General features: G+C 40.7%; 1 protein-coding gene across 5 annotated transcripts in view; it reads right to left on the bottom strand.

Annotated features, from left to right (window-relative positions):
- The window catches only part of col4a6 (collagen, type IV, alpha 6), a 448,523-nt gene that overhangs the window by 137,240 nt on the left and 296,807 nt on the right, over positions 1–14,476 (bottom strand). For 3 of the 5 annotated variants that reach the window (XM_072270937.1, XM_072270936.1, XM_072270938.1), the window contains exons 13-16: positions 12,082–12,174; positions 11,456–11,557; positions 2,842–2,895; positions 1,820–1,882 (exon numbers count right to left, since the gene is read on the bottom strand). In XM_072270937.1, the coding sequence (XP_072127038.1) occupies positions 1,820–1,882; positions 2,842–2,895; positions 11,456–11,557; positions 12,082–12,174 (312 nt within the window). The remainder of the gene's footprint in view (positions 1–1,819; positions 1,883–2,841; positions 2,896–11,455; positions 11,558–12,081; positions 12,175–14,476) is intronic. The other 2 variants (XM_072270940.1, XM_072270939.1) reach the window with 2 other exon arrangements.

The following is a 14,476-nucleotide window of genomic DNA, read 5'->3' as shown; positions in this document are numbered from 1 at the left end:
TCTTCCCTATCCCGATCAGCTGCCAATCCCTGACTCAGTCTCATCATCTACTCTACAGCCCACATCCCTGTTCAGGTGATCCAAAACTCTAGCATCTGAGATTACTGACATATTTACAATCAATACAGATTGGAAATAGTATCTCCTCCTCGCTGACAATCAACACTGGTGCACCTCAAAGATGCGTGCTTATTTCACTGCTTTATCCTCTCCGCATTCCTGACTGCGTGGCTAGGCACAGCTGGGATACCACCTATAAGTTTACTGACGTCACAAATATTGCTGGCAGAATTTCAGATGATGACGAGGAGGCGTACGAGTGTGAGAGAGATCAGCTGATTGAGTAGAGTCACAATAGCAGCCTTGCAATCAATGTCAGTAAGATCAGAGAAATGATTGTGGACTTCAGGAAGGGGAAGTCAAGGGAACACACACCAGTCCTCATCGAGGGATCAGCAGTGGAAAGGGTGAGCAGATTCACGTTACTGGGAGTTAACACCTCTGAAAGATCTATCCTGGACCCAACATATTGATACAATTACAAAGAAGACATAACAGCAACTATTTTTCTTTTGGAGTAGTAGGAGGAGATTTGGTACGTTGCCAAAGACTCTAACAATTTTTTTTATGGATGTACAATGTATTCTAACTGGCTGCATCACCATCTGTATGGAGGGACCGCTGCACAGGATCAGAAAAAAGGAAGTTGCAAACTCAGCCAGCTGCGTCATGGGCACTAGCCGCCCCAGTGTCAAGAACATCTTCAAAAGCTGATGCCTCAAAAAGGGTGGGATCTATCATTAAGGACCAGCATCACCCACAACATGCCCTCTTCTCATTGCCACCATCAAGGAGGAGGTAGAGAGTCTTCATTATTTTTTGCTCTCTTTTTGCACTACTTGTTTAATTATATGTATACACACACACATAATGTCTGCACAATATTCCCAAGAAAAATATAGATATAACTTATAAAAAACTTTTTTTCTCTTTCATGATGGACCACCTTTGGAGATTTCTTGCATGAGATTGCTTCTAAAAATGTACAACAACTTACTCTTATTAGATCATCAGCACTGCGTTAATAACTCAATTTGTTCCAGTAACAAAAGACCAGTTTGGTGTTCTGCAGTGCTCTGCATGGCCAAGTTTCAAACTGACACCTTCCCCCAGCTTTCTCTGTCATTCTTCGTATGGAAACAGGAGTCAGGCCTGTCAATATCACTTGTCTCTCTCCTTCTAGCCCAGGGGAGACCGTCTAAAAGGCCTGATTTCTAAATGTTCAGCCTGCACCCTTGCCTAAGGCAAGGTCACACTGGAGAAGCATGGAGGTGCCTACACTACCAAACCTAGTGAGGATTGTGCCTCCAGTCTTCCAATTTGATCTGTTGGTTGGCCAAGGCTCCACGTTTACTCATTCAGAGTAATACCAGCCCATTTTCTGTACACAGTGCTTGCCTTAGAGCTGGGCTCAATAGCTGCTCCAGTTTCCTCCCACATTCCAGATACTTACAGGTTAGTACGTTGTGGGCATGCTATGTTGGCGCCAAAAGCATGGTGTCACTTGTGTGCTTCCCCTGGCACATCCTCGGCAGTGTTGGTCGTTGACACACATACACACAACACCTATTTCAATGTACATGTGATAAATAAAGCTAATCTTTATTCATTTTACCTTTATTTAAAGAGTGCCATGCCTGGCTCTTCTGTGGAAGGCAATATAACTGGTCTATCCTTTGAATTTTGGACAGAAAACTTTGTTTGGTTTATATTGGACTAGCAGAAAGAGAATGAACATCATTAAAACACACTCCCTTACCCTTGCGCCTGGCAGACCAGGGACTCCTTTCTCTCCTTTTGATCTGAGTACATCTGTATAACCCTGGTAAAGAAGACACTGCGAGTCACGTATTGCAGGTGGCATAGCTGGTGCATGCAAATGGTATGACTTTCTACTGATAATACAAAGTAAAATGGCTGGTCCCATTTAGTGCATGCAGCTAATTTATTATTACAGCAACATCAACTCTTAAGCAACCTTCACGCAGTTAGGTAAAGTATCCTAATTTGATCTACACCTAAGCAACATGATCAGGGTCTCCAAAGTCATGCTTGATACATATGTATCATAGTTAGCAAGGGGTGAAGTGTCTTAGGACCGGAGGATGCTTAATCTTGTCCCTTTATTTAAGAAGGGCTTGGGGGAAAAAAAACCTAGAAACTATTGACCAATAATCCTAATATTTTTGTAAGGTAGTTATTGGAGGGAATTTTAGGGATAACATTTACAAGCATTTGGAAAGACTGGGGTTCATTAAAGATTGTTGACATGGCTCTGTGAGTGAAGATCATGTCTTATGAAATGTTGAGTTTTCTGAAGATGTAACCAAAAAGGTCAATGAGGGCTGGGTAGTAGAAGCAATCTGTATGGAATTCAGTAAGGCCTTTGATAAGGTTCCCCATGGAAGGCTACAAAGGAAAATTAAATCATGTGGGATCCAGGGAGAGATAGCCTAGTGGATACACAATTGGATTGATTGTACAAAGCCCAAGGTGATGGTGGAGGGTTATTTTCTTTAAACTGGTTAGTGGTGTTGCCAGGGTTTGTTGCTAACCCTAACCCTTTCAAACCCAATTCCAAATGTACCGTCAACAGACTGATCCTGGAGAATCCTGGTTGCCTCGGTGTGATATTCAGCACGTGCAAGAGGGAACCAGAAGATCCCAGAAAAGCAACTGTAACTCAACAGAGGAGAAGCGGTCCCTGCTCCCTCTCTCAGTATTAGGTACTGACAATTATCAAAACTTCATACTTTGTGATCAAAAAAAATGAAACATTACCGGTGCACCACGGAACCCAGGCCTTCCAGGAGGACCAGGTAGTCCTTTATCACCCTATGAAGAAAGGGAATAAGAGGACAATAGTGATTCATTAGATAAGCTCCAACATAACACACTATATGAAGACCATTTTAGGAAATCTCACATCGCCATCCTCTATCAAAACAGATCCAGGGCCATCAATGGGTTATGTTATAGAATAGATGGCAAAATATTATTAGATAAAAACATATCTTGTGCAATGAGCTTTGACGCATACACTTCTTCAGTGATGCATGGAATTCACCAGCTCAATATCTTCTCGCAAGCATGATCACTGATAGGCTTGTAGCAGCCAACAATGACTCCAGGTATTCTACCAGTCTGAAAAGATATTGAACATTGTGTGCGATTGAACAATGAGTTTACCATGGTTGGTATGTTTCATTGCAAACCTTGAGATGATACCAATCAGGCTTCAACTTCCCCCTCTCTCTGTTAACTGGTGAGTTCATTGGTTATTTGGGGAATACACTGAACTTAGTGTATGCGTAAGCACTTTCCCATCCAATGCAACCGTTCTAAAAGCAAGAAAATTATCATGTACATTGATGTATATTGTTTCACCAATCTGCTTTTGATCATTAAGATCTGTAAAATCCAACAAAAAGATCAACCACACTCTTGGTGAGGTAATGGTTGCTCCTAGCTGCTATTTCTCAGCTTGTAATGATCACTTATTCACTTTAAGCTCCTTTATCAACAGCAGCAACTAATCACACACATACCTGACCCTTCTTAATTTAAATTGCTCCACCTATTCCACAATTGGTGTATTGTGTTTAGTTCTGTTCACCTCATTACAGGTAGGATCTGGAAGCTTTGGAGAGGGTGCAGAGGAGATTTACCAGGATGCTGCCTGGATTAGGGGGCATGTATTGAGATGATAAATTGAGTGAGCTAGGGATTTTCTCTTTGGATTGAAGGTGGTTTGAGTTGACTTGATAGGGTATATAAGATTACAAAAGGCATATACAGAGTGGACAGGTAGTGACTTTTTTCCCCAGAGCAGAAAAGGTTAATGTAAGATTGGAGGAAGATATAGGGGTGAAGTGCCTGATTACTGGAAAATGTCTAATATTGTGCCTTTAAGGAGGAAAGGAAAACCTGGCATCTATGCAGTAGGTTAAGGACTGTCATCAATGCTTTGTGAAAGGAGATCATGTCTAATAAGTAGACTTTTTTTTTTACACAGAGTGTGGTGGTTGCATGGAACATGGTGGTAGAGGCAGATAGATTAGAGACATCTTAAACCCATCGATAAAAATAAAATGGAAGGCCATGTGGGAAAGAAGGGTTAGAATGATCTTAGAGTAGATTAACAGGTTACCACAATGTCATGGGATAAAGGGCCTGTACTGTGCAGTACTGCTCTGTGTTCTTTAGGGTAGTGGGAAGATGAGGTGAGCGTAGATCTCTGGGGAATGGAGGAGATGTGGGTGAGGGCATTTTATGTTCCCTTTGGTCATATACCCTCCAATTACAAGGCTGAATTGCCCACATGTGGTCAGACAGGTAAACAGAAGGTGGCTACAAATATTTTACATTTGTGTATAGAAACATAGAAAATAGGTGCAAGAGTAGGCCATTCGGCCCATCGAGCCTGCACCGCCATTCAGTATGATCATGGCTGATCATCCAACTCAGAACCCTGTAGCAGCCTTCTCTCCATACCCCCTGATCCCTTTAGCCACAAGGGCCATATCTAACTCCCTCTTAAATATAGCCAATGAACTAGCTTCAATTGTTTCCTGTGGCAGAAAATTCCACAGATTCACCACTCTCTGTGTGAAGAAGTTTTTCCTCATCTCGGTCCTAAAAGGCTTCCCCTTTATCCTCAAACTGTGACCCCTTGTTCTGGACTTCCCCAACATTGGGAACAATCTTCCTGCACCTAGCCTGTCCAATTCCTTTAGGATTTTATATGTTTCAATCAGATCCCCCCTCAATCTTCTAAGTTCCAGCGAGTATAAGCCTAGTCAATCCAGTCTTTCATCATATGAAAGTCCTGCCATCCCAGGAATCAATCTGGTGAACCTTCTTTGTACTCCCTCTATGGCAAGGATGTGTTTCCTCAGATTAGGGGATGAAAACTGCTCACAATACTCCAGGTGTGGTCTCACCAAGGCCTTGTACAACTGCAGTAGTACCTCCCTGCTCCTGTACTCGAATCCTCTTGCTATGAATGCCAGCATACCATTCGCCTTTTTCACTGCCTGCTGTACCTGCATGCCCACTTTCAATGACTGGTGTATAATGACACCCAGGTCTCGATGCATCTCCCCTTTTCCTAATCTGCCACCATTCAGATAATAATCTGTTTTCCTATTTTTGCCACCAAAGTGGATAACCTCACATTTATCCACATTAAATTGCATCTGCCATGAATTTGCCCACTCACCTAACCTGTCCAAGTCACCCTGCATCCTCTTAGCATCCTCCTCACAGCTAACACTGCCGCCCAGCTTCGTGTCATCCACAAACTTGGAGATGCTGCATTAAATTCCCTCATCCAAGTCATTAATATATATTGTAAGCAACTGGGGTCCCAGCACTGAGCCTTGCGGTACCCCACTAGTCACTGTCTGCCATTCTGAAAAGGTCCCGTTTATTCCCACTCTTTGCTTCCTGTCTGCCAACCAACTCTCTATCCACATCAATACCTTACCCCCAATACAGTATGCTTTAAGTTTGCACACTAATCTCCTGTGTGGGACCTTGTCAAAAGCCTTTTGAAAATCCAAATATACCACATCCACTGGTTCTCCCCTATCCACTCTACTAGTTACATCCTCAAAAAATTCTATGAGATTCGTCAGACATGATTTTCCTTTCACAAATCCATGCTGACTTTATCCGATGATTTCACCGCTTTCCAAATGTGCTGTTATCACATCTTTGATAACTGACTCTAGCATTTTCCCCACCACCAATGTTAGGCTAACCGGTCTATAATTTCCCGGCTTCTCTCTCCCTCCTTTTTTAAAAAGTGGGGTTACATTAGCCACCCTCCAATCCTCAGGAACTAGTCCAGAATCTAAAGAGTTTTGAAAAATTATCACCAATGCATCCACTATTTCTTGGGCTACTTCCTTAAGCACTCTGGGATGCAGACCATCTGGCCCTGGGGATTTATCTGCCTTTAATCTCTTCAATTTACCATTGATCTATGGATCAAACCGAGTTTATTAAAAATCGTTATTCATCTTTTAATATTAGGAGGTTAATGAATATTGTTTATACCCCTTCACTTACTACCCCAGAATGTATTATCTCATTAGATGCCGAGAAAGCCTTTGACAGAGTTGAACGGCCTTATTTATTTAATATCCTTGAGAAATTCAATTTTAGTCGGACATTTATATCTTGGATTAAATTATTATATTACTCCCCAGTAGCCTCGGTTTGTACTAATAATCATAGGTCTCCTTTTTTTCGGCTCTTTCGTGGCACTAGGCAAGGATGTCCTCTTAGTGCTTTATTATTCAATATCACCCTTGAACCTTTAGCAATTACTATCCGCGACTCGCCCAATATTTTTGGCATTACCTGTGGAAATGAAATACATAAATTATCACTATATGCAGGTGATTTGTTGCTATACATCTCTAACCCAGAGAAGTCAATTCCTGCTATCCTAGATTTGTTGGCTCAATTTAGTAATTTTTCTGGTTACAAATTGAATCTTAATAAGAGTGAATTATTTCCCTTAAATAAGCAGGTACCTATCTATGGATGTTTACCATTTAAATTGGTTACTGATTCATTTATATATTTAGGGATAACAATTACGAAAATGTATAAAGATTTATTTAAAGCTAATTTTTTTACCTTTAATTGATCAGATTAAGCTTTTGTTTATTAAATTGTCACCAATTTCTTTGTCTTTAATTGGCCAAATTAATGCTATTAAGATGATTTTGCCCAAATTTCTATATGTATTTCAATCAGTTCCAATTAATATTCAATATTTAAAATTTTGGTTACGAGATTTGGATGTACCTTTAAATCCACATTGGGTAAATCTTGAATGTAATTCATTACAAGGGTTCTCCTTGGGTTCGATTTTAGGAACTTCCCTTCCTTTTACTTTTTCTAAATTGTATTAAAAAATGAATAATCCAATAGTTAAGCATACTTTACGTATATGGTTTCAATTTCAAAGATTTTTTGGGTTTAATCAATTTCTTTTAGCAAGTCCTATCTTATCTAATTTCCCTTTTCAACCTTCCACTATGGATAAAGCTTACTTTGATTGGAAAACCAAAGGTATAATACGTTTTTCTGATTTATTTTTGGATAATTGTTTCATGTCTTTTGATCAACTTTCTAATAAATATAACTTACCCAGATCTCACTTTTTTAGATATTTACAGATTAGAAACTTCTTAATTACTGTTTCTCTTAATTTTCCACACCCATACCCAATGGACACTTTGGAAAAAATTTTAGATCTAAATCTCTCTCAGAAAAGTGTTGTAGCAATTATATATAATTATGAATTTATCCCCTGATGTCTCCAATAAAATTAAAGCTGATTGGGAAAGAGAACTTAAGATTGTTATACCAACTGAAAAATGGGAAAAAATTCTTCAATTGGTTAATTTATCCTCTATATGTGCCAAACATGTGTTGATACACTTTAAAGTTGTGCACAGGGCCCATATGTCCAAAGATAAACTATCTCGTTATTACTCTTACATTAACCCAATATGTGATAGATGTCATTGCGAGATAGCTTCTTTAACTCACATGTTTTGGTCATGTCCTTTGTTGGAAAAATATTGGAAAGATATTTTTGTCTTTATTTCAATGGTTTTGAATATAGACTTATTACCTCACCCAATTACTGCTATCTTTGGATTACCAATGATAGATTCAAGTTATGTAACCTCTTCAGCACGTAGGATAATTGCATTTCTTACTCTAATGGCTAGAAGATCCATTTTGCTGAATTGGAAAGAGATTAACCCTCCTACTGTATTCCATTGGTTTTCACAAACTATGGTGTGTTTGAATTTGAAAAAAATTAGAAGTGCGGTTTATGACCCTTCCAATAAATTTGAAAAAACTTGGAGGCCATTTATTCAGCATTTTCATTTGATGTAAGTTGACCATTTCCAAACTTGTTTTATCTCTCTGTATTGCTGGTTGAGAGGAGCGGAGTCGTCGACACTAAGGTTTTCTTCTTTCCTATTTTTAAGTTGTTAGTATTGCCCAAGTCTTTAGTTTAGTTGACTAATTCTGTTTAGTTTAGTTTTTTTTGGGGATAGGGTTTTTTTTTCTTTTTCATGTTTTTTTCAGTTTTTTTTTGCTTTGTATTATTCATTCCTATTCTACACGATTGGGAGTTTTGTCAATTTACACTATTTGGTCTTACAATTATTTATTTTAACTGTAGCAATGTATCTCCTACTATTTGTAATATTGCTATGTTATGTTTTCATTCTATGAAATTAATAAAAAGATTGAAAAAGAAAGAATTTACCTAACACCATTTCCCTACTAACATGTATTTCCCTCAGTTCCTCCATCTCACTGGACCCTCTGTCCCTTACTATTTCCGGAAGATTATTTATGTCCTCCTTAGTGAAGACAGAACCAAAGTAATTATTCAATTGGTCTGCCATGTCCCTGCTCCCAATAATCAATTCACCTGTTTCTGTCTGTAGGGGACCTACATTTGTCTTAACCAATCTTTATCTTTTCACATATCTATAAAAGCTTTTACAGTCAGTTTTTATGTTCCCTGCCAGTTTTCTCTCATAATCTTTTTTCCCCTTCCTAATTAAGCCCTTTGTCCTCCTCTGCTGAACTCTGAACTTCTCCCAGTCCTCAGGTGAGCCACTTTTTCTGGCTAATTTGTATGCTTCTTCTTTGGAATTGATAATATCCCAAATTTCCCTTGTCAGCCACGGGTGCACTACCTTCCTTGATTTATTCTTTTGCCAAACTGGGATGTACAATTGTTGTAGTTCATCCATGCAATCTTTATACGCTTGCCATTGCATATCCACCGTCAACCCTTTAAGTGTCATTTGCCAGTCTATCTTAGCTAATTCACGTCTCATACCTTCAAAGTTACCCTTCTTTAAGTTCAGAACCTTTGTTTCTGAATTAACTATGTCACTCTCCATCTTAATGAAGAATTCCACCATATTATGGTCACTCTTACCCAAGGGGCCTCTCACGACAAGATTGCTAATTAACCCTTGCTCATTGCTCAATACCCAGTCTAGAATAGCCTGCTCTCTAGTTGGTTCCTCGACATGTTGGTTCAAAAAACCATCCCGCATACATTCCAAGAAATCCTCTTCCTCAGTACCCTTACCAATTTGGTTCACCCAAGCTATATGTAGATTGAAGTCACCCATTATACCTGCTGTTCCTTTATTGCACACATTTCTAATTTCCTGTTTAATACCATCCCCAACCTCACTCCTACTGTTAGGTGGCCTGTACACAACTCCCACCAGCGTTTTCTGCCCCTTAGTGTTATGCAGCTCTACCCATATCGATTCCACATCCTCCCAGCTAATGTCCTTCCTTTCCATTGCGTTAATCTCCTCTCTAACCAGCAATGCTACCCTACCTCCTTTTCTTTCATGTCTATCCCTCCTGAATATTAAATATCCCTGAATGTTGAGCTCCTATCCTTGGTCACCCTGGAGCCATGTCTCTGTGATCCCAACTATATCATATTCATTAATAACAATCTGCACTTTTAATTCATCCACCTTGTTACGAATGCTCCTTGCATTGACACACAAAGCCTTCAGGCTCGCTTTTACAACACTCTTAGCCCTTATACAATTATGTTGAAAAGTGGCCCTTTTTGATAACACATAACCTTTTAACTTGCCCTTTGCTCTAGGAACCCAATGCAATTCCTTTGAAGGAAATGATAGTTTCCATGGGAAATATGCCAGAACAATTCTCTGATGAGTACTTTATCATAAGTCAGGAATGCTCTGATAATAAGAATATTAAGTAATGAGCCCAAATTACTGAAAAGAAAATTCATCTCTTCACACTGCAAAGGTTTAACATCACTGTAGGTGCTTGTGGAATTCCCTAGACAAAGGTGATTGATGAAGATAAAGCTGTGGACATGGTACATGGATTTTAGTGAGGCATTTGACAAGGATACTCATGGGAAACTCATCCAGAAGACAAAGTTGTGTAGGATCCATTGGGGAATTGAACATTTAGATTCAGAGGGCAGCAGCCAATAGATCATATTCTGGCTGGTAGTCTGTAATTGCAGGGATTCATATTGGGACTTCTGCTAATTATGATATACATATAAATAACTGGGCTTAAACTGCAGCTGGTGGGTTATGAAGTTGCAGGCATTACAGAGATGTGTGGTGTTGTAGAGAATGCAGAAGAATGCCAATGGAAACAATGGGATATAGATCAATTGCAAATATGGGTGGATAAATGGAGCTTAACCATGCCAAATTTGGGAAATCTAATGTAAAAGGACTGTGCACTGTTAATGGCAAGACTCTTAACAGAATTGGTGTGTAGAGAGATCTTGGAGTCCAACTCCATAGCTTCCTGAAAGTGGTTACACAGGTTGATCAGGTGATAAAGAATACATATGGCCTGCTTCCTTTAATGGTTAAGAGACGAGTTCAGGAGTCAGAAAGCTATGTTACAACTTTATAAAATTCTAGTAAGGCCATATCTACAGCTTTACATTAATTTTTGTTTGGCTCATTACAGGAAAGATGTCAAGACTTGGGAGAGGGTAAGAGATTTAACAGAATGTTGCTTGGATGAGAGGAATGTGTTAAAACCAGAATTTGGACAAGCTTATGATGTTTTCTCTGGAGCAGCAGAGACTGAGGGGAGATCGGATTGAGGTTTGTAAGATTATGGATGTATAGATAGTGTAGAGAATCAGTATTTTTCTCCCTAATCTCAGATCTGTGAAACCCCTAATATCAGACACCCGTGCATTTAAGTTGAGAGGGGATAAGTTCAAAAGAAATGTGTGGAGAAAGTTATTTTACAGAGAGTAGTGGGTGCCTGGAAAGGCAGATGAATGAGCAGGAAATGTAAGGATATGGATATTGTGTACGCTGAAGGGACTAGTTTGGTTGCGTATTTTTTTTTACATATTTAATTAGTTCAGCACAACATTGTGGGCCAAAAAGCTTGTTTTCGTGCTGTCCTGCTCTACACACTATGTTCTATAAAATATGCTTATAACCAATCTTAACAAGGAGGCAAATTCATACCAAAGTCATTCCCGGAAGCCAGAACCAACTGAGGTCCCACTCAAAAGATATCACAAGGGGGACACCATTAGTCATTCAAATCAAGGCAGCTAAATTCACTGTCCTTCACAATGAAGCCGCCCAATGGAGACATTGTCACAAAAGTTCACTAGCACATTTCTTAATGAGCAAAGTGATCACCATGACGCTCGACCGCCAAGACGAAAGCCAACACTCTTTTGGGCTGTGTGTTGGCCTAGCTTACCTCCGGAAGGAGAGCTTAACTTTATACTGCTGTCTTTCATCCTCCCCCACCCTGGCCACCCGCCTCCATTTTGTCCACAAACCTTTTCACCTCGGTCCCCTTTTGGAAATCCAGCTGGTCTAGCAAACTCAAGTGTTCCGGTGGCTGGTGGTGGGCCCGGAGGACCTGGAAGACCCACGTCTCCCTGAAATGCAGCAATCGGGAAGGAAGCATAAACGTTTCTCTTGACATCATTATACACAACATTGTTAGCTGGGACAATGGCTGCCCTGGTAAGAAACAAGGCACTGGACCGTATGACAGTCTGGGTTAGGATGGGGAACCTGCAATGTTTAGCCTTGCCAAGGAGGAGCACTCACCCACCAGTAATACATCCTTAATTCAACAGGTGGGCTCCAAGTTAACTCTGAGGGAGCTTGGTCCATCTCCAATTAGCTGTTGTAACCCAACTTATTTAGTTCAACAGTTCCTGTGTCATTTGGGAAGCTGTTGAATGACATTTTTAGAGCTCAAAGCATAGCCCTTTAAATTATCATAAATATAACTCAGAATTTATGATGTTGAGCCAGTTGCAACAATCATCAATTAATTTAAGAAGGAAGAGAGATATGGTCGTAAGTCCTTGGCTGGGGAAGAATATCACTCATCCAACCACAGTTCTTCCAGTACCACCATTGGTCCAGTTCACAGCTCGCTCCCAAGTATTACCTTCTCTCCTATGATTGAGATGTTTAAACCAGGCCCTGAGACCTGTGAGATAGTTCCTGGACAGCCAGGGAGGCCAGGAAGGCCAACATCACCCTGAGGTCAGGGAAGGTGGAGGGAAGAGGGAGGGGTTTGGAGAAGGGGAGTGGAAACCGTTAGTTATGGTTAGTAGCAGAAACAGTTCCAATGCATTACAGACCAAAGTAATAATTCCCAAAGTAACCAACCCACCACTGGAGGAATAGAAAACGTTCTTGAAAACAACACCAGCAACAAGCCAAAAAGGTTATGGAAGAAAATCCAAGGGTTAGAAGCTGAGAGGTAGACCAAAATTGAGCCAAGTTGGTATGCCCATACTATGGTCCAGAAGAGGAAGGACTGTGTCTCCTGGCACAGTGAAAGTACGAAGTCAATATCGACAAACAGAAGCCTCAGAATGGTCAGAGGCCACTTACAAAGAGATGGGTGAGAAAAGGTTCCATGCATTGAACTGAGCCAGAGTAGTCATGGTCATTATCACATTGCCCATTTCCAACCCTCTTAGCCTTTTGCGTCCTGTGTGGTAGGAAGCATGAAAAAGTGCCCAAGAGGGAAAGAAGAGCAAGTTAGCAAGGTGTATACACAAGGCAAGAAAGCGTGTTTGAGAAATAGTGAAAAGGTTAACCACATTTCCCTTAAGTACTTCACAAATGTTTCCATGAGTAACGTTTGAAAAACCTAGATGAATGAATCATGCTTGTACAGGGATTGGCCTCAGCTCTTGGACAGTTTCCAGTTGGTCAAGGACAATGGTGATAAGCAGAGTAAGGTCACCATCAAATAGGCGATGCTGTTCACTGGGTTAAAGAAGAACGACAGCAGAATACTACATAGCTCAAAGGCAAAGGAAGGTAGATTGAAATACAGTCAGCTTTCAGCCTTTGGAAAATACCAAAGGTGGAGAAGTATAATATGAAGAGGGGACAGAACAAGGAAGAAAGGAATGCGAGATTGGAAATAGGGATCTGCAACAGGGCGTGAAGAATGGAAAGTACAGAAAGGTGGCAGAATGTGCTGAGGGGTGACATAAAGCTGCAGTTTCTTCAATAAAAAGGAGATTTGAAGGATGTTATGGATGTGGGGTTTTGTAGTCTGTCACAAGAGGCCAAGCCCTGTAGCTGGGGAGGGATACACACAGCCATGGGGATTGAGGCAGGACAACTTAGTAGTATGCAGCATGAGCCAGACCTACAGTAGTAGAGGACATGAAGGAGTGGGTGATTCAGCACACAACATCTATCATGGTGAAAATAGCAACACATGTGGGCATGGAGAGTGGAATGTCTATGGAAGCACAATGTGCGCTACAGGCAGCAAGAGACTTACAGCTTGGCACCTATTGGTTGCTTCTTTCAGTAAGCACCAGCACAATACTCTAGTAATTCCTTTTATCCTAAATGTAAGCCTTTGTCTTCCCTTTCCACCTTCTATGGCAATGACCCAAGGGGTTCTGGTTGTCACTGACCATTATGTACAGGACAGATAGTTTGGAGGAATTGTCTGCACACATAGGTTGTACTCAGTCCCGCCCTTGCCTCTCATCTGCATTGCCCCTATCCATAGGAAGCTCTGGGAAGAGATTGCTATGGCAACCCTGGGAGAATTTCCTTTCTGTAGCTCACCAACTACCAGTGTCATTTGGTCAGAATCTGTGGAGAAACTGGTGGGAATAAGTAACAGGGAAAATTACTGGGGGTGGGGATCTGTCTGTGAGCCAGTATTGACTGGACGAGCTGAAACAGCTACTTTCAATGTCATAAAGAAATCTGAGAATTTCTAGCTTGTCCAGTGATGGCCGAGCACAAAACAACCATCAGAACCCAGGCTTGTCTGTAGGGCTCCTTTTCCTCACCAAGTTTCTGAAATTTTCTTTAAAAGTATCTTCTTGATTGCTTTGGTTGCATCAGGTCCTGCAGACAGCTTGGTTTCTACTGAGACCATTGCATATCTACTCTAAGTAATCATCAACAGCTGACCAGTTTTGTCATCCCCTCACTTATGACCAGCAGGAATTCAAAGAACCTACAGTAGTTTAAACTATGCTCACCACTATCACATTCTCCATTTCCTAAACTGAGTGCTGGAGGATGGGGTGGGTGGGGGAGACTGAAGTGAGTAACACATACAAAATGCTGGAGGAACATAGCAGGTATGTCAGTATCTATGGAGAAGAATAAACTACTGACGCTTCAGAGCAAGACCCTTCCAAGATAGAAACTTAGAAAACCTACAGCACAATACAGGTCCTTTGGCCCACAATGCTGTGCCGAACATGTACTTATCTTAGAAATTACCTAGGGTTACCCATAGCTCTCTACTTTTCATCTGCTGAGTTCCTCCAAGAACCTCTTATGTGTTA

Source organism: Mobula birostris, chromosome 10, assembly GCF_030028105.1.
Source record: "Mobula birostris isolate sMobBir1 chromosome 10, sMobBir1.hap1, whole genome shotgun sequence".
Lineage (NCBI taxonomy): Eukaryota > Metazoa > Chordata > Chondrichthyes > Myliobatiformes > Myliobatidae > Mobula > Mobula birostris.
Note: the sequence above shows the minus strand (reverse complement) of the source record. Positions and strands in the feature narration are given on the sequence as shown.